Source organism: Heteronotia binoei, chromosome 21 (genome assembly GCF_032191835.1).
Source record: "Heteronotia binoei isolate CCM8104 ecotype False Entrance Well chromosome 21, APGP_CSIRO_Hbin_v1, whole genome shotgun sequence".
Lineage (NCBI taxonomy): Eukaryota > Metazoa > Chordata > Lepidosauria > Squamata > Gekkonidae > Heteronotia > Heteronotia binoei.
In genome coordinates, this window is record NC_083243.1 from 144,198,734 (window position 1) to 144,218,289 (window position 19,556).

Below are 19,556 nucleotides of genomic sequence, written 5' to 3' on the forward strand. Positions count from 1 at the left end.
AATATTCCTATCTATAGCTTTGTGTTGAATTTTATAATTTTATATTATAAAGTGTGTGTGTGAAGGGAACTGAAACAGAATCAACCCTGTGCGATCTTAACCTCATCAGTACCTTTTATTTAAAAAGTGAATAAAACTACCAGACACATAGTACATGGAGTTTTAAAAATTATAAAATACGCCATTACACAATGATGAAAAAAATAAAGGAGTCTTCAGCACCTTAAAGGCTAAGTTTTTATGAGTTAGAAACTACTTCGTCACATGCCTAAAATGACACTTCTGCAGTATACTGTATACGTTTTTGATGACTGTGGTTTCATTTCACATGTCTAATGAAGTGGGCTCTGTCATAAACTCACCCTCTTGTGTCCTTTGACTCTCCAGGGGAGTGTGACTGAGAGGACTTGTCTATGTTTGTATGTGTTAAGAAAATCCTTTTCTACTCTATCCCCTTCCTAAGGGTTGGTAACCTCTTCTTCAGTAGGTACCACTTTCAAGGTCCCTCCCCCAGCCAGCTGGTCCTCAGTGCCCTGATTAACTAGAAGGTGGAGGGGGTGAGGATAATCACCTACATTATTCTCTTAGAATGAGTTATCCCTTTAACCTGGCTACTTCTTCGTATTCCAGAATGACAGAGCAACTGCATCAGTAAGAGCTTGGGAATGTTTGTGTAGATCCAGTCAGATCCCTGTGGGCTTGTCTAAACTCTTCCTGCCAAGATCTTACTGACCAATGATCCTCCAGTTGTGATTAGGGTTTTTTATTATACCTAAGCTAAAAATGAAAAACCGCCCATCTTGTCACATGACAGTTTTGGCCTAATGGTGGTTTAGAACTGGAATAAACATTGTCTGTCTTTAATGTACCAATGGACTATTATTTTAATTTGAAGCTATCCCAAGTCCTTTCTCTTCTCTGAGGCATTCGTTAACCTAAACCTGTCTTCCTGGAGCAAGCTCAGAGAATCTCTTAAACTGTCTCTTATCTCATACTCCAGATAATGTATTCCTTTCCTTTCTTTTTGTACCCTTAGAAGCTCATTGATTCACAACTCTTGAACAGCAGAAGGCACTTATTCCTTATTTTTTTAATTCAAGGGCTAAAAGGACTGAGACAAATTCTGCGATTGCTAGAGTGATCTTAGGATTCATATCACTGAGCAAAAGAGTCGTGGTTTCCAGAGTATGGGGGGACAGTTGGTTGAATAAAGGCTTAATATAGTAATCCATCATAATTGGAGGGGAAAAAATCTGCATTCTGGTAGAGCATGAAAGGATGTATCAATCCTGTTAAGGCCACAAGAGTAGATTCTATCAGTGTAGGGTTTATTAAAAAATCTCTCTTGCAAAACCATTGTAGGGATAATGTTTAGCCTTGCAAACAAAAAAGCTCTGCAATGTGGAATGATAAATTAGGGCGATATAGGGAGTAAAGATTTTGGGTAGGAAAGACCAAAAAAAAGGGGTGAGCATACTCTGCATGTTCTAAGGTTCAAACTACCATGGTCAATTTCAAGGATTTGCTTTTTGATCAGAGAAAATGCTAATCTCAAAAATATCATCAATTGACATTCTAATTTTCATCAGTTTCTCATACAGGTTGATCTGCGGGCATCCTGATTTAAAGTGGCTAACAAATCATCTGCAGCAAAGAGCTGTTTTAACCTCAGTTTGAAGGCAAAAAAGCCATGCTCCTGCTTCCAAGGATATCAGTCCAAATTCTGCTCATAATACAATGTTTGACACACAGCAAGGGATATTCAATATTTCACTTAAGAATTGGGCTAGTGGTAGTGGATAATGTATTTTGGGATATTACCTCCTCTTCAATTACAGGTTCTAGCCCTCAACAAGTTCTGATTCAATTAGTGTTGGTTTTTAAAGTACCACAATACTTCTTTCTGTTTCTACAGCAACAAGCTAATACTTTTACCTCACTAGGGTGCATAAAATAACCAAGAACTGAAGAGCCATGAAATTAGTATCACACACTCAAAGAAGCTGTTCTGGCTAGAAAAGCAGCTTTGTGTAGCCTGACAAGCTTTTAAAATTCAGTTCCGTTTCTGATGTGACACAAAGCCAGATACACAACAGCTGGAGGGGGTAAAACCTTTCCAGAGGCTAATTCACACCCCTTACATGACCTTAACACTGCCTTTGTCAACAAAGCTGCAAGCATAAGTGCCCCAACTCTATGGCTAGCGAGGATTACTTCCATAGCCAGCTTAAAAATAAAGTCAAAGACAGGGAAAATACAGCCATTCTAGATAAAACCAGACGAAGAATCTTTCGATGTTTGAACTTCAATTGCTTACCTCTTCAGGTACAATAGTTAGTGGATATTTGTCCTCCGATAGGAAATTGAAGATGACCCACACTTTAAAAGCATCATCATCAGTAAGAAGCAAAGTATTCTTTGGGAGGTTCTTTTTGGCACACAGAGTCCAACACATTTTATTAAATTCAACTTTGTCAAAATGTCCTTGAACCTAGTCAAATAAAAATAATTTCAGCAACTAAAATATACAAAATACCATAAAAGCAGCAAAAATACAACTGTAGAAACCAAACAGTTTTCACAAAAAACCTAAAAGTAAAGAGTTAGTTTACTTAACAGGCCTCCTTAGAGAAGATGTTCCAGGTTGGAGCATCAAGGCCCTATACCTTTGCCATTCATCTTTCCATCCCACCATAAGTAACAATTGCTACTTTCTGAGCACTTGAGTGATGAACCTCACAGCGAACTCTCTCTTCTATACTTAAAATGCTACTAGAACTCTAAGACTACAAGAAGGATGCATGTAGTATAACAGACTAGAAGAAGCATAAACCATGCATGTAGCCAGTTCGACACTGCTCTGTGTTTAACACAAATGCTGAAGAGGGAAAATACCTGCAAAGGCTGACAATATTTCAGGTTTCATACACAGCCCTCCCTAACTTCCTTATACCTGCAGGAGACTGATCCTTTAAGTATAAAAAGCAAAGTTGCTGATATGGCAGTTAGAGGTCTGCATCACACTGCTGTGTCCCTTGTGCTTCCAGTACCAGGTTGTATACATTTCTGGAAAGTCTCTGACTCAGTCTTGTGCATGAAGCTTCAAACAATAATAAAACCATGAGCCTCTAAGACATTTTTTTATTTGAGAACTTATTTTTAATTAAGGGTATTAGTAATAAAAAATCCATTCTTCAATAAAGGAGAAGTATGCAGCTATTTGCTTCTTTGGCCAAACTGCCAGCCTGGGCATGCTTCCACACTCTTTCAGTTCATCAATGTAGACTTTGTGGTAGGCCAACTCACTCTCCTCCTATGCTAGATAAATAATTCATTTGCAGTCAGGAGCACAAGAGGAACTATTTTGAAAGCTTGACTGGTTTGGTCAATGAGATTTACATAGGAGAAATGAAGCAGGATAAGAGATTTCCTGTTGAGCCAAAGAGCATTGTTTTCTTGCAGATTGTCACCATTACTCACAGGAAAACAACTGTCGTCCTTTTCACAAATTCCAGTTTGAAAATAAACCAATGTATTAAACACAGGCAGGAAAAGTTTCTAGTCTTCAACCAAAAGCAGTTAAGAAAAATACTTCTAAGACCTGGTAAAGCAGGGGTGCCAAACATGCAGTTCGGGGGCTGAATCAGGCCCCCGGAGGGCTCCTATCAGGCCCCTGAGCAACTGGCTGTCATCTGCTTCCTTCTCCCTATATCTTGCTTCCTTCTGCATAATAGCTTGCTTTGCAAGGCTTGCTCAATAGCACAGGGGCTACAGAGCAAAACCTTTATTTTCTCCATTGGCTGAGGCTCTTCCCCAGGGGAGAAAAGGGGGAGGGATAGCTTGGTTTGCCAGGCTCTCTCAATCACACAGCAGAGCTACTGTGCCAAGCCTTCTATTGGCTGAGGCTGCCCCCTCTTGGTCCCCTGGGGAAGGAAGGAAAGAGCCAGAGCTTCCTTTGCCCAGTTCCCTGGATCCCTTGGGAGAAATACAAAGAAAGCATCTTTAAGACCAATGAGTGCTAACGTTTTAAGCATGTTTTTAAGTTTTAAAATATATATATATTTCTGTTTGTCTGTGTTCTTTATAAAAATTATATCTCTGCTACCTAATCTTAAATAGGTACACACATGGCCCGCCTTGATATCGCCCGGCCCAACAAGGTCTCATTTATGTCAGATCTGGCCCTCATAACAAATTAGCTAGACACCCCTGTGGTAAAGCATTACTTGAATCTGTTATACAAATTGCCACCTTTTAGTGTTGAGAAATGCTGACTCCTATCCACTCAATGTAATGAAAATAATTAAGATGTAGCCCATAAAGAGATTAATCCTAAAACTACTGGCATGCAAGTAGTTTTCAGACAAGTGCCCAGTGCAGCAAATAGCTCATGTACAGAAAGTGGTTTGTGCATACTAATCACGAGGAGGGGGCATAGCCCAGTAAAAGGAGCAGAAGAAGCACGTGCCTTGCATATAGAAGGTCTCAAGTTCATCCTCAACATCTCTAGTTAATAAGAGGGCATTGTTAGCAAGGCTGGGAAAGACTTTCACCTGAGAAGAAAAACTGAAAAGAGCATAGCTTGGTAGTGCAGTATATTCTCTTTGTACACAGAATGTCCCAGAATTAGTCCCTGGCAATCACAACTATTCTTTAACTAGAGGATCTCAGGCAGCAAAGTAGAAAATACTGAGCTAAGTGGACCAGTAACCTGGTTAAGAAGGTGGCAACTTTATACCTTCAATCATCCTTGAGCAAGGGGGAAACCCATTTATTTCCCTTGGTATTCACCGCCTGAGACACAGTCAGCATTATCAGCTGACTCTATGTGTGTGGGAGAAGGGGGGGAGGTGTGAAGTGACACTACTACTTGTCTTCTGTTCATATCTAAGATTGTTTATTAATTAAGGCCTCCAAACTGGCTGTACTCATTAAATTCACCACTGTGCTTCACAACAGCCAGAAATTAGTCAAGAGACACAGATAAAATTAAATGAAGCACGCAAACCTGATCTTCTAAAACCTTTGCTGCAGTCAATTGTAATTCATGTTACAAAACAAGGAAGCTCGCTTTTGTTGGGCTTTCCCCCTCATAACCTATAGCTTTTCTGAGAAGTTTCAGGGTCAGTAAATAGTAATTAATCCATTTGTATCTTACTCCCCAAGCTGTGCTATGCATAAGAAGTGTAGGGTATGTAGAAAGATATTCATTTTCTTTTTAAGTATCAAATTAGTAATTGCACATTTCAACATCAGACCACAAGACAGTTGCATCCTTTTCTCTAGGCCTACAATAAATTCATGGATTGAATTCCAACTAGAATTTCCACCTGCACAAGGGAAAAGGCAATTTTCAACAATTCCCCTCTCCCACAGATAATGTCTGACCTCCCCTCCCCACAAGCTATTCCTGGGAATTCTCTGTCCCCCAGACCTGCATTTCTGGGGATACATCAGGATGCAGCAGAAGGAGGAGGCAAGGAAGGCACACTTCTGCAGGTGGAAATCTTTCCATCCATGTGTACAGCAGCCAGACTCCATTTTAAGGACTGCTTTGTACTCTGAAGAACTTAATTAGTACCTTCTTGTATACCAGCACCACTCCCTGATTCATCAACAAAGTCCATACTTACGTTCTGCAACAAACAATGGCTTCAAAAGAAACAGCAACCAAAGCTTGGGCTGCCTGCACCATTCTGCTCCCTTATCCCAGACATACATAATTTTTTCTTGGCCTACAACTGCCATATCTAACCATAGCATATATCTGTATGTAAATTAAAAGGTGTACCTTTTCCAAGATGAATCTATTTAAATAAGGCATATAACCCTGATTGGAAACGGGCCCTTCATCATCGTCCCTAAAATGCTCTTCCAGGGCTACTGGATCATGTGGAACATTCAGCAAGGTACACAAGTTATGAGAAAGGACCTAAAAAATTGAGAGATAAAAAGGCAATGGGAATGCAACAACATTTAGTAAAATCATGTAAGAAACTATTTATCATAAAGTCACAAAAATCAGATAATTTCAAAAACATGATTTATTTAGGTAAAGGATATTTTTTTCAAAAGTAGCATCTTCAACATTTGCAATTTTACTTCTAAGAGAATACAGAAAAAATTAAAACGAAAAAGATGTCAATTTTCTATAGAAAATGTGACATAAGAAAGGGAGGTTTGCCTCCCCAGCTACTCTCTCAGGAAGATCAGCAACAGTCATAAATTGGGGCATGTAATGGAAGGATAAGAATATTTGCTTTATGCTCTGAATCCAATGCTACTTGAAGTATCTGATCTGCACTATAAACATCTTGGTATTCATGCAGGCACAGCTGCAGCACTGCACAGAGTACTAGTCTGAATGCGAGCAAGTCTACTCAATACCCCTGCTTGAAAGAGAAGCACTGTTGCAAAAGTAAAAGCATCATTAGCACTTCATTTACCTCATCCCAAACTAGTTTCTCTTCCTTGCCCTCTGCTTCTCTATCTTTTATTAACAGGAGGTCTGGATTTTAATTTATGTCTCCATTTAACAATGTATAGATTTGTTAATATCAGCAACAGCAAAAGATGCTTAATTCAATGGGTGGACTGCGTAAGTTTTCAGCATTGAAGTTCACAAAGGTGGCTTCTAAAATAGTATTGTATGATCTTTATTCCAGATGACAAACTGATAACATACTTCCACTCATATTGGTTGTTGGAAGCATTTTCCCCTACAAACTTGAAGAAACAAAAATAGTTAGCAGAGATCAAGGATTACCTTTTTAGAATGACTCTATATTCTACCCCCTCTCATTGGCCTGCTTCTCAGAAAACATCATAATTAATTAAGCTTCCCAGTCCCCAGGTCCTGGTGGGGGTCCCCTGGTTTTGCAAGCTTTTCCCTGCTGCCAGCCAGCTGGAGACATCTTGCAATGATTGGCTGGGCTGTAACCAAGGTTATGGGGAATGTATCAAATGCTAAAGGCTTGCAGCAGAAAAAACACCTCAGAGTTAAGCTTTAGGACTGGTACAGTTCAGTTCAGTCTGGGAACCATGGAGTTCAGTCTGGAAACTGAGGAGTTCAGTCAGAGAACAGAAGCTGTTCCGTTTTGGAAGCAACTGGAAAGGAGCTAAGACAGCCTGTGGGCTGAGTTCCTTAGCAGACAGAACAGTTTCTGTCTGGGAGAGAGTTATTCATCAGAAGGGGGCAAAACCAGGCACCTTCTGTGAGGGGAAACTCTGAGGAGATCTGTCAGCACATCAGGGCAGACTCCTGGTTCAAATGAGAACGCTCTAACACAGAGATACTGCAACCGGATTCTTAAAGCTAGGAAGCATTTCCAAGAGTAAGACAAGAAATCTAGCTGGGTGGGGCACACAGAATAGAGGGGCTGGTTAGAGCACTCAAAATGTGTGAATCCAGAATGCTAGTGTGCACGTCTGTGAGGGAATATTGATCTGGCACAAGTCAGGAGTCAGTGTGAATGGAAAAGAGTGTGTGGACTTTTATTTTTATTATTTAAAAGATGCCTCAGCATAGGGCTATTCCAACTCTCCCTAGTGTTCCTAGTGTCAAGTAGGCACTGCCTAACTGTTAACGTTTTTGTATAGTTATACAGCCTGCCTGTTTATATTTTAAATTACTTCAGCCTGACATATCTCTCGTGATCAGAGATTGTTTATTTTGATTTGTCTGCCAACTGATTTGCCTTTAAATAATAAATTAATATTATTTTACCCCTTCACGTTTAGTGATCCAATAAATAATTTGTGGTTTTGTCTGGTGCCCAGTTTTTTATATTTCTGACAGGATTTCAGTGGGTGTGCCTGAGGTACTGAGGGGAGGTGAAAGAAAATTTTTATAGTGGACACGCTCCCAAGCTGACCCTGACAGATTCCTCACACACTCCAACAGCCACAATGTGCCTTTCCACCTCAGAAGGCTTAGAAGATGCTTGGAAGAAGCTTGAAAACTTGGAAGGTGTGTGCCTTAAATCTCAGTAGGAACAAGGCTGAATGGGGGCAGGGCAAGTCAACAAAGCCATGTAGCTGTTCCCGGTGAGTCTGTGAACCTGTGAGAAAATAAGAGAGCCCAGTCCCTCCATTTGTTTAATATTCTTTTCAGAAGTCCTTTGCATAGTAAAGAGAAAACTAGAACCTTTCATTTCCTGTGTATATCCGAAGTTGGTGGAAATACAGCAGATAGCTACATTTAGCAACTCTCATGAGTAAATTGCTGCAGCAGGATGACAAAAGTGTGTGCTTGCAAACTATGTTTATTTTGGCTGCTTTGTGAGTGTGTGTGGGAGTACAGCCAGCTGCTGGGCAATGAGGAAATGAAGGCTGTATTTAGGAAAACTGTACTGCTGTATTTTTATTTATTTATTTTAAGGAACTGGAAAGTCTCCTGGTTCCACTCCCAAAGTTCCCAGGTATTTTCTGAGTTGGACCAGGCAATCCTATAAAAGCAGTAAACCTTTGCCTCAACAGTATCACTTCAGATGAAGACTCAGTTGAAGGACTGACAAAATCAGATTTTTTAATGTAGTGATTTTTCCCAGATCAAGGCCATGTCATGCCAGAAAAATGATCTCTGATCAGCACCACACTTGCATGATATAAAAATATATATAATTTGTGAGAGAAAAGGAGCAATAAAAGTGCTAGAATAACCAGTTCAGTTACAGTGCAATCATATGTAGAGATACTGCAGTGCAAGCCTGCTGAAATCAATGAGTTTAGAAGACTAGAGCAGGAGTGGCCAAACTTGCTTAACATAAGAGCCATACAGAATAAATGGCAGATGTTTGAGAGCCACAAGACATGAACAAATATTACACATGTCTTTATTAAACCAGTTTGGTATAGTGGTTAAGTGCATGGACTCTTATCTGAGAGAACCAGGTTTGATTCCCCACTCCTCCATCTGCACCTGCTGGAATGGCCTTGGGTTAGCCATAGCTCTGGCAGAGGTTGTCCTAGAAAGGGCAGCTGCTGTGAGAGCCCTCTCAGCCCCACCTACCTCACAGAGTGTCTGTTGTGGGGGGAGAAAATATAGGAGATTGTAAGCCACTCTGAGTCTCTGATTCAGAGAGAAGAATAGGGTATAAATCTGCAATTCTTCTTCTTAATACTGTCTTTGCATAGAAAGATAAAAAGCATATGTATGCATTTTACAACACAATCATGCTAGGAGGAGTCCCTGTAAAACCAGCATACGGAAAGGTTGGGGAATTATTTTTTGGCACCAGTGGGAGGAGACACACATGTACCATATAAATCACTGACCACCATTTGCATCATTATGCATCTATCTTTTGCCTTGACACCAATGTTAGTAAATACAGCTCCTACAAGAGCTATGAAACTAACGGGGAACCCTGCACTGCCCTCTTTAATTCCATCCCTCCTTCAGCTCTTGTAGTCTCTTTCCCCATTCTAGGTCTCTGTGGTGAATGAGAAGAGCTTGTAAACCTGCCTATTTCCCTCTTCTTCCCTGCTTCACACATGGCAGAAATAGACACCGACCTATGGGTAAGTCCTCAGAGGCTGACTGAGGTCTGATGCTAAGTCTGCTTACTTAAGAGTAAGCCTGCATTAAATTCCTCCTCAATTTCCAGGAGCCACAAAATATCTGTGAAAGAGTGGCATGTGGCTCCTGAGCCACAGTTTGGCCATCCCTGGACTAGAGTAACTCAGCACTATCAGTGAATTTCTTTACTGCCACTCCAGAACAATCTGCCAAAGGCAGCTCATAACGATATCAAAACAAACTGAAACCATATCTGATCATTCAGCAATCCACCAATAAATCAGTTCACAACCGCATGTAAATGACAGAATAAAACCAAGACACGGTCTGTGCTTTATAAGCAAAACAGCTACTTTGCTACTAGTCATTGAGCAAAGACCTTATGATAGTCATGGTGGCACATCTTCAAAGCAGCTAGTTCTGTCTATGAGAAACCATCATTTCCCATGCACCTAGTACGTAATACACCAGTTCCATTTCCTTCCTCTCTTCAAAACTATTTGGGAGATTTTCTGGTCACAGGAACTTGACCTCAATAAACTTCGGAAGCTGAATACTAGGTATAAACTGTACAACCCCACAGGTTTATCCCTCGATTACCAAACATTACTGGATTCACAATCTAACAGCGTGGGTTTTGATACTCAGTGAATGTGCTTCCTAGGAAAGTTACAGAAACACATAGAGTGCTTGTGTATTTAATGGCAAGCTTGTCATTTAGTTAATAAATGATCATGATAAAACATTTACTTACACAAGAGAATTAACTGTTCTTTCATAAACCTTGGAACATAAGAAATGTACAAATAATTTCAAGAATTAAAACACTTGCTTTGACCTATGAGGGCTGTAGGGAAAGGCTGGCAGGTATCAGTGGACGCAGTTCAGGTCAGATGGCAAATAATTAAAATTACACTATTATATCAAGGGTACCAAGAATTAAGATCCAAGCAGTACATGCTTGCAGCTTAATTTACAAATTTACAAATTAAGGCTAAACTTTAACTACTATAACAAATCTAAAACTCTGAAAACTCTTGTTGCAGAGAAAACTTCCTAGGAAGTTAGGAAATTTACAGACAAATGGATAATAGAACACAATTATCTAAACCTGCTATTGAAGGATATTGGGTGTACTGTTGAGCAGAAGGGAGAACTGTCGAAAGATGGCTGCCAACTTGAACAACTAGAATGAGTGCATTTTCTCTCTCTTGCTGCAGGTATTTATAGCTTGGAAGTGGCCAGGGAGCTCTTTCAGCAGGAGATGGAATTGTGAGAAGGCAGCTAGTGTTACCAGGCCTCTGCCTGCAACTCCCAGGCCCTGGGGAAGTTACTGTCTGACCCAGAACTGATGTCACTTCTAGACAATGCTCTAGAACAGGGGTGGCCAAACTGCAGCTAGGGAGCCACATGAGGCTCTTTCACAACTATATGGCTCTCAAAGCCCCAACTGCCCCATCAGCTGGCTTGGAGAAGGCATTCTCTCTTTAAATCACTCCTCCAAGGCAAGCCAGCCAGCGGCTTGGAGAATGCATTTAAAGTTATAGTTACTTTCTTTCCTGCTCTCCCTCCCCCATTTATTTGACTTCCTGCCTGCCTGCCTGCTCTCAAACATCTGATGTTCATGTCTTGTGACTCTCAAGCATTTTTTCTATGTGACTATTACATTAAGCAAGTTTGGACATCTCTGCACTATAGCATAACACCCCACAGAAAATAATTACACTAAAACAGGTTAACTATCGTACTTCAGAATAAATTTCAGTCTGGTATCAAACAGTCAAGGAGCTTTCACAAAAAGCAAGAGTAGCAAAGTGTGTCCAGAAATTATGTGGATTTCTATTACAATTCAATTTAACAATGCTAATTATGTGGATGGGACATCTACAATGTGCTCCACAGCTCCTGGTGCTTTAACTAAGTTAAATGAAGTATACAAGTCACTAAGAGTACAATGTACAATGAGTCATCTTATATAATAATAATTCTCCTGTCGTGGTTGCAAATGTGATCATCCTGAGTTAGTGCTTCAGAGTGGGGTCTGCCAGACCCAGGTTCTTGCTGTGGAAGCTGACTGGGTGATTTCAGACCAGTCACAGACTTCCAGCCTAACCTGCTTCGCAGAGCTGTTGTCCAGGTCAAAGGGGGGAGAGGAGAATGATGTAAACTGCTTTGGTTCCCCTCACACACTGGAAATGGAAAACTGCACTCAAAGGGGCAGATAAAGGGAAGGAGATAGAGTTGCCAACTTCAGGTTAGGAAATTCCTGGAGATGTAAACGGTGGGGCTTGAGGAGGGATGGGATGTCAGACAGGTACAATGCCATTTCCTCCTGGGGAACCACTATTGCCAGTCTCCAGGTGAGCGCTGGAGATCACTCAGAATTACAACTGCTTCCCAGATGGCAGAAATCAACTCCCCTTGAGGTGGGAGGGAGTGAATGCCTTCACTTGGGTGGGTGGAAAGACAGCACCCATTGTATTTTTCTTCACAACAGTCCTCACTCCTAGTTTATTAATAAAAGCTTTCACAACATCTGTTCCTCCTATATGCTTGCCTGGAAGCAAGCTCAGTGGAGACAGTATAACTTTCCTTTAAGTTAACATCCACAGAATCAGGCTGCAAATCACATTAACCAAGCTATGCAACTAACTACTTAGAAAAACAAACAGCAACACATACCCAATAAATAAACTGCACTTCCATTTCAGAGGTACATTCCTACTAAATGTAGCAAATTAAAAATCCTAAAACTTCCACAGTACTAAGGGAAAACAGAAAGCTTTCAGACCATCGTTCATAAACTGAATTTGATATTCAGGAGGACCTCTATGAACATGAGCAGAAATGTGACAACTAGTAGCATTAGTTGTAACTAGTAGCATTTAAGCCATGTGACACGGAGCTGCAACAAAGCCTCGTGGCAGGGACAGCAGTGAAAGAAAGGGCAGCATCATTTACAGGTAAGGAGGCAAACAGCAGGTGGGCACTTATGTCCTGAATAACTTTTGTAAGAGTTAAAGAAAGATTACATATGTATATATGTCAAGTCATAACCAACTTATGGTGACCCCAGAAAAGAACTTTCAAGGCAAATGAGAAGCAGAGTTGGTTTGCCATTGCCATCCTCTGCAGAGTCTTCCTTGGAGGTCTCCTAAGCACTGACCCTGCTTAGCTTCATGATCTGACAAGATTGGGTTACACTATACCATCTTTCCTCCCAAAAATCGATCAAACAAGAGCATGGGTTTGGACTAGATGGCCTGTAAGGATCCTTTCAACTCTGTGATTCTACGATTCTAAATGAAAGCTACATCTAAAGCAGTAGATTTTGATCTTTTGCCAGTCATCTCACTAAAACTGCCAAGGGCTTACGTCCCAGGAACCAATCTCTTTAGACTTTTGTAAAATTTACTTTGATGAGCATTAATTCAGGCATTAAAGGGCTCCTTGTAGTATGGAACTATTTTCAAACACGAAGAAGCTTTTTAGCTGGTACTGTCATTTTAGCATTCAAATGGTTGTTAAGCAACTTCCTTTCAGCATAAAAAGCTCTTGCAGGCACATTTCACAAATTCAGAAGCAGTTTTCTGCCTACATGCTAGACTCAATTAAAAAGTATCTAGCTGCATACTGTTACAATAACTACTGGAAACAGGGGATTCTGTCTTCCCAGTCAATTACCTGTTGAATCTCAAGCCTTCCACCCCCCCATAGACTGTTCTACTCTTCTGATTCCTCCCTCCTACATCACTCAGGGAGGCCAGCTCAATGTTTCACTATTCATCTCTCCACAAAGGACTCTGAGGCACCACTGTATGGCAACAGGGGCACATGGACAAGGTTTGACCACAAAATCCTACTGAAAACAGCAAATACTACATTAAGCACAGAAAATCTTTATTTCATCCCCATAGTTTTCATACATACTCTGATACTGGCTACACTAACATCATAGTAACTTATTTTTGGAGTGGCAGGAAGGACTCCAGTTTGAAAAGCCTTAAAAATCAGTAACATGAATTATCCAGCATTGAAACCATTGCTTTTCTTAGCAGGTCAAATTCCTGGAAGGAATTCATACATATGAATGGTATGTTTTAGAAAATACATTCCGTAATCTTCAGTCAAGGAATCTCACAAAACATAAAGTTTCATTTCTAAGCATTTCATTTATTCCAAGTGACGCATGCAGTATTGTCATAATGACAAATCTCCTGAACCTGATGCATTGAAAAATGTACTGTCTTAAAATAGCTCTGCTTGCATGTCAGATTCATCAACTTCCCAACACTTTATCGCTGCCCAACTTCCTACTCTTTGTCTGGAAAGCCTTACCTCATTGGCTATCATAATATATCTTATTTGTATGAACTGTGATTAAACTTTGCAGCTCAGATGCTGACCTTAACATCTGTACAAGATAGAAGCATAGTATTTCTGTAGGGTTCCCCCCCCCCCAGATTTTTATTATATAAAATGTATATAATCTTTACCGTTTCCTAAGGTGGGACCCTGGAATGTAAGGGTGGCAGCAAGATGGTTTTTGAAACTACCATCAGTCACAACAAAGAGGTCAGAAAAAATGTTAAAGATTCTTATGGTGCATCTGAAAGGTTTTCATGTTACCTTCTACTGACAGTCACCAAGAAGGGGTTACACTCTACCCTATATTCTCTGATCTGTCACTGTTTTACTCCAACTGTGGGATCCCTCCCCCCAACAAAAGCTTGTACCTCATTAGAGAATGTGGTCTCTGAACATTTCTAATCCTACCAATATTTCTAATCCTACCTCGGTGGGGTAGGGCGGGATATAAATCGAATAAAAAGTAAAGTAAATATTATGCCACACGTGTGAAGAAGTCTAAGAGATTCTGAAACCATTACATGCAACAGAAATTTTTAGAAAGAAAAAGAAATAAACATTTCTACACTGGGTAGCTATGAAGCCTATAATAAACAAACTATAATCACATACAGAAAAAAATGCACTGTAATTCTGCTGTACTGCAGTTTTTGTACTGCACTAGGAAAACAATACCTAACACAATTTTTTAAAGGTAGTATTAAAGAGAAAAACTAAACCTCAGAGCTGGAACAGTATAACCTTGACCTAGAAACCTCTTAACCCTCTGTAAATAGCTAGGAATAAATAAACCGAAGGATTTTTTCTTTAAGGGCTATCAATATGAAAACCAGGGAGCACAGCAAACAGAAACTGCAGCTGCACAAAGTGCCTCCTGCTCACCATGCTATTCAGAGCAGCTTTGACCATGAAGCATGCAAAGAAAAAAGGAAGCTATTGCACATGCAGCACCATAATGCCCACGTCTCTGCAAAAAGGGGTGCATGTTTCTTATGAAAGGCCAAATTGTACACTGCGCTGCTAAAGGGACAGGAGGAAAAAGATGGCAGAAACTTATTTTGGACATTTTTGAGAAACAGAAGACACAGGAAGAGCAAAGTACTGTTCCATAATCCTCCTGAGATGCCATGCAACAACAGTGACCATAATGTTATTGATTTCACCGTTTGTATAAATAGGGAGTTGCCCAAAAAGACCGCCACAACCACATTTAACTTTAAAAGGGGTAAATTCTCTGAGATGAGGAGGCATGTGAGGAGGAAACTGAAAGGAAAGGTAAATACAGTCAAAACCCTTGGGGAAGCTTGGAGACTATTTAAAACTATAATCCTAGAAGCTCAGATAAAATACATACCACAAGTTAGGAAAGGCACAAACAGGTATAAGAAGAGGCCAGCATGGTTAACAAACAAAGTAATGGAAGCTGTAAAAGGTAAGAAGGACTCCTTTAAGCGGTGGAAAACCAGTCCAAGTGAGATTAATAAAAGGGAACACAGGCAGTGGCAAATCAAATGCAAGACTGTGATCAGGCAGGCAAAAAGGGACTATGAGGAGCATATTGCAAAAAACATAAAGACCAACAATAAAAATTTCTTCAAATATATTAGAAGTAGGAAACCAGCCAGGGAAGCAGTGGGGCCCTTGGATGACCATGGGGTAAAAGGATTACTGAAGGAGGATGGGGAAATGGCTGAGAAGCTGAATGCATTTTTTGCCTCCGTCTTCACCGTGGAAGATGAGAAGTGTTTGCCCGCCCCAGAACCACTGATATTGGAAGGGGTGTTGAAAGACCTGAGTCAGATTGAGGTGACAAAAGAGGAGGTCCTACAACTGATAGACAAATTAAAAACTAATAAGTCACCGGGTCCGGATGGCATACATCCGAGAGTTCTGAAAGAACTCAAAGTTGAACTTGTGGATCTTCTAACAAAAATCTGTAATCTTTCATTGAAATCTGCCTCTGTTCCTGAGGACTGGAAGGTAGCAAATGTCACCCCCATCTTTAAAAAGGGTTCCAGAGGAGATCCAGGAAATTACAGGCCAGTCAGTCTGACTTCAATACCGGGAAAGTTGGTAGAAACCATTATCAAGGACAGAATGAGTAGGCACATTGATGAACACAGGTTATTGAGGAAGACTCAGCATGGGTTCTGTAAGGGAAGATCTTGCCTCACTAACCTGTTACATTTCTTTGAGGGGGTAAACAAACTTGTGGACAAAGGAGACCCGATAGATGTTGTTTACCTTGACTTCCAGAAAGCTTTTGATAAAGTTCCTCATCAAAGGCTCCTTAGAAAGCTTGAGAGTCATGGAGTAAAAGGACAGGTCCTCTTGTGGATAAAAAACTGGCTGAGTAATAGGAAGCAGAGAGTGAGTATAAATGGGCAGTCTTCGCAGTGGAGGACGGTAAGCAGTGGGGTGCCGCGGGGCTCAGTACTGGGTCCCATGCTCTTTAACTTGTTCATAAATGATTTAGAGTTGGGAGTGAGCAGTGAAGTGGCCAAATTTGCGGATGACACTAAATTGTTCAGGGTGGTGAGAACCAGAGAGGATTGTGAGGAACTCCAAAGGGATCTGTTGAGGCTGGGTGAGTGGGCGTCAACGTGGCAGATGCGGTTCAGTGTGGCCAAGTGCAAAGTAATGCACATTGGGGCCAAGAATCCCAGCTACAAATACAAGTTGATGGGGTGTGAACTGGCAGAGACTGACCAAGAGAGAGATCTTGGGGTCGTGGTAGATAATTCACTGAAAATGTCAAGGCAGTGTGCGTTTGCAATAAAAAAGGCCAACGCCATGCTGGGAATTATTAGGAAGGGAATTGAAAACAAATCAGCCAGTATCATAATGCCCCTGTATAAATCGATGGTGCGGTCTCATTTGGAGTACTGTGTGCAGTTCTGGTCGCCGCACCTCAAAAAGGATATTATAGCATTGGAGAAAGTTCAGAAAAGGGCAACTAGAATGATTAAAGGGCTGGAACACCTTCCCTATGAAGAAAGGTTGAAACGCTTAGGGCTCTTTAGCTTGGAGAAACGTCGACTGAGGGGTGACATGATAGAGGTTTACAAGATAATGCATGGGATGGAGAAAGTAGAGAAAGAAGTACTTTTCTCCCTTTCTCACAATACGAGAACTCGTGGGCATTCGATGAAATTGCTGAGCAGACAGGTTAAAACGGATAAAAGGAAGTACTTCTTCACCCAAAGGGTGATTAACATGTGGAATTCACTGCCACAGGAGGTGGTGGCGGCCACAAGCATGGCCACCTTCAAGAGGGGGTTAGATAAAAATATGGAGCAGAGGTCCATCAGTGGCTATTAGCCACAGTGTGTATGTGTGTGTGTATATATATATATATTTGGCCGCTGTGTGACACAGAATGTTGGACTGGATGGGCCATTGGCCTGATCTAACATGGCTTCTCTTATGTTCTTATGTTCTCAGTATCTGTAATCCCAGCCTAAAATTTTAAATCAATTCAGGATTAAATGTTGCCACCACAAATCATAAACAAACTCTAGCAAGAAACACGATCAAGTAAATCAAAGTATATCTCAGGGACACCTGGCAGGATGGAAAAACAAGGTTTCCACAAAGTTTGTAAACGTGGTATTCATGTTCCCTCTCTCCTCTCCCCAGCAGAACCAGGACCCTTGCTCTCATAAGAAGGGATAATTCAGAAATACTGCTTTGAACTATTAATGGAGCTCACAGTTCTGCCAGCAACAGCACAGACTACAGTTGACCAAGTGAGCAATACAGTGATCTACTGTCCAAAGCATCCTGCAGGTGTACAGTCTTATTCAAAAGTGGTTTGGGAGTTTTTTATTTTCACGTTGGCAGACCAGAAAATTTAAGACCAAAAGAATCTGATGGAGTTATGCTGAGATTTGCAGATCAAAGTGCCACAAACTTTGTGTGAATTATGTTGATCACTCCTCACAATATATGCAAGAAAAAGAATACAGTCTCTTGACTACTTCTCTTGTTTACACTCCAATACAAGAGCAGTATAGAATCTCTGTCTCCTTTTGGCAGGATTTACACTGAGCTGGAACAGAGCTAGTTCTTTTATTTGACTGTTTGAATGCTGTAGACCACTAGAGTAGCTGAAAGCCCTAGCCATGACAACTAAGTGAGAAGTGGCAAAGATGAAGTCTGTTTTTGTAGATATGAAATATAAAAATGGAAGGATTTTTGCAGCAAAACAAATGTATTAATTAGCTCCAGTACAATTGTGCCTGGCAGCCCCAATCATGGCTTGGGATAACCCAAACAACATGCTGTATACATCTACAGAGAAGAAAGAGATTGACTAAGGTTGCCAGGTCGGTGTTGGAAAACTCCTGGAGACTGGGGGTGGATCTGGGAGAAGGGGGGGCTTGGGGAGGGGAGGGACCTCAGCAGGATACAATGCCAAAGAGCAGGGGTGCCAGTGGTAGCTCTCCAGATGTTTTTTGCCTACAACTCCCATCAGCCCCAGCCAGCATGGCTGATGGGAGTTGTAGGCAAAAAACATCTGGAGAGCTACCATAGAGTCCACCACTGCCATAGAGTCCATCCTTCAAAGCAGCCATTTTCTCCAGGGTAGTCAATCTCTTCCAGCTGCAGATCAGTTGTAAAAGCAGGAGATATCCAGGCCCCATCTGGAGGCTGGCAACTCTAAACTGACCCTCACAATCAGGACCAGCGTGTGGGAGGAGGTGAGGTAGGCAGCTGCCTAGGGCCCTACTTCGCCACAGGGGCAATCAGAGCCAAGAATTTTTTTTTTTAAAAGCATGCCGGCGTGATGATGTCACTTCCGGGTGACATCATTGCACCCCACGTGCACTTTGTGCATGCACAAATGGAGCCCATAGGGGGTGCAACATGGGATTCTGCCTGAGGCGGTAGAACCCCTAGCACTGGAGCTGCTCACAATAGGCAATTATTGTTCACCAAGTTGAAAGAGAGATAGTCCTATGTCCAACTATAAGCTAGTTTTGAGACTGCACGCTTGGTGCTGATGCAGAAAATGTGCCCTGCACTGCGAGAGGTGGACACAAGGTAAAAACAATCACATTACTGAACAGTTACATAGAACTCTCCCGACAGCACGCACTTGTATGTGGTGTGCCACAAGGGTCAGTTCTCTCCCCGATGTTGTTCAACATCTACATGTGTCCCCTTGCCCAGAGGTTTGGGCTGGAATGTCATCAGTATGCAGATGACACCCAGCTCTATCTGTTGATGGGTGGCCGGTCCAACTCCTCCCCAGAAGATCAGGCCATGGCACTTGGAAATTGAATCCAACGAAGATGGTGGTTCTGTACCTAAGTCGTGGCGGTCCAGAATCCAAAGCCCTATTACCGACCTTTGATGGGGCACCACTTATATCGACGTCCAAGGTTAAAAGCTTAGGAGTACTCCTGGATCCCTCTTTAACTATGGAGACACAGGTGGCAGCCACTGTCAGATCAGCCTTTTATCATCTTCGGCTAGTAAGGCAGTTGGTCCCCTACCTTGAACGCAATGATTTAGCAACAGTGATCCACACCATGGTCACCTCAAAATTCGATTACTGCAATGCCCTCTACACGGGGCTGCCCTTGTCTCAAACCCGGAAGTTCCAACTAGTGCAGAATGCTGCAACCAGGTTGTTAACGGGTCTTCCCCTATGGGAGCACAT

The 19,556-nt window shown here is 41.5% G+C and overlaps 1 protein-coding gene across 1 annotated transcript in view; it reads right to left on the reverse strand.

The window, feature by feature from the left end:
- The window catches only part of SWAP70 (switching B cell complex subunit SWAP70), a 52,050-nt gene that overhangs the window by 30,934 nt on the left and 1,560 nt on the right, over nucleotides 1-19,556 (reverse strand). The window contains exons 2-3 of the mRNA XM_060262216.1: nucleotides 5,792-5,932; nucleotides 2,318-2,491 (exon numbers count right to left, since the gene is read on the reverse strand). Coding sequence (XP_060118199.1) covers nucleotides 2,318-2,491; nucleotides 5,792-5,932 — 315 coding nt within the window. The remainder of the gene's footprint in view (nucleotides 1-2,317; nucleotides 2,492-5,791; nucleotides 5,933-19,556) is intronic.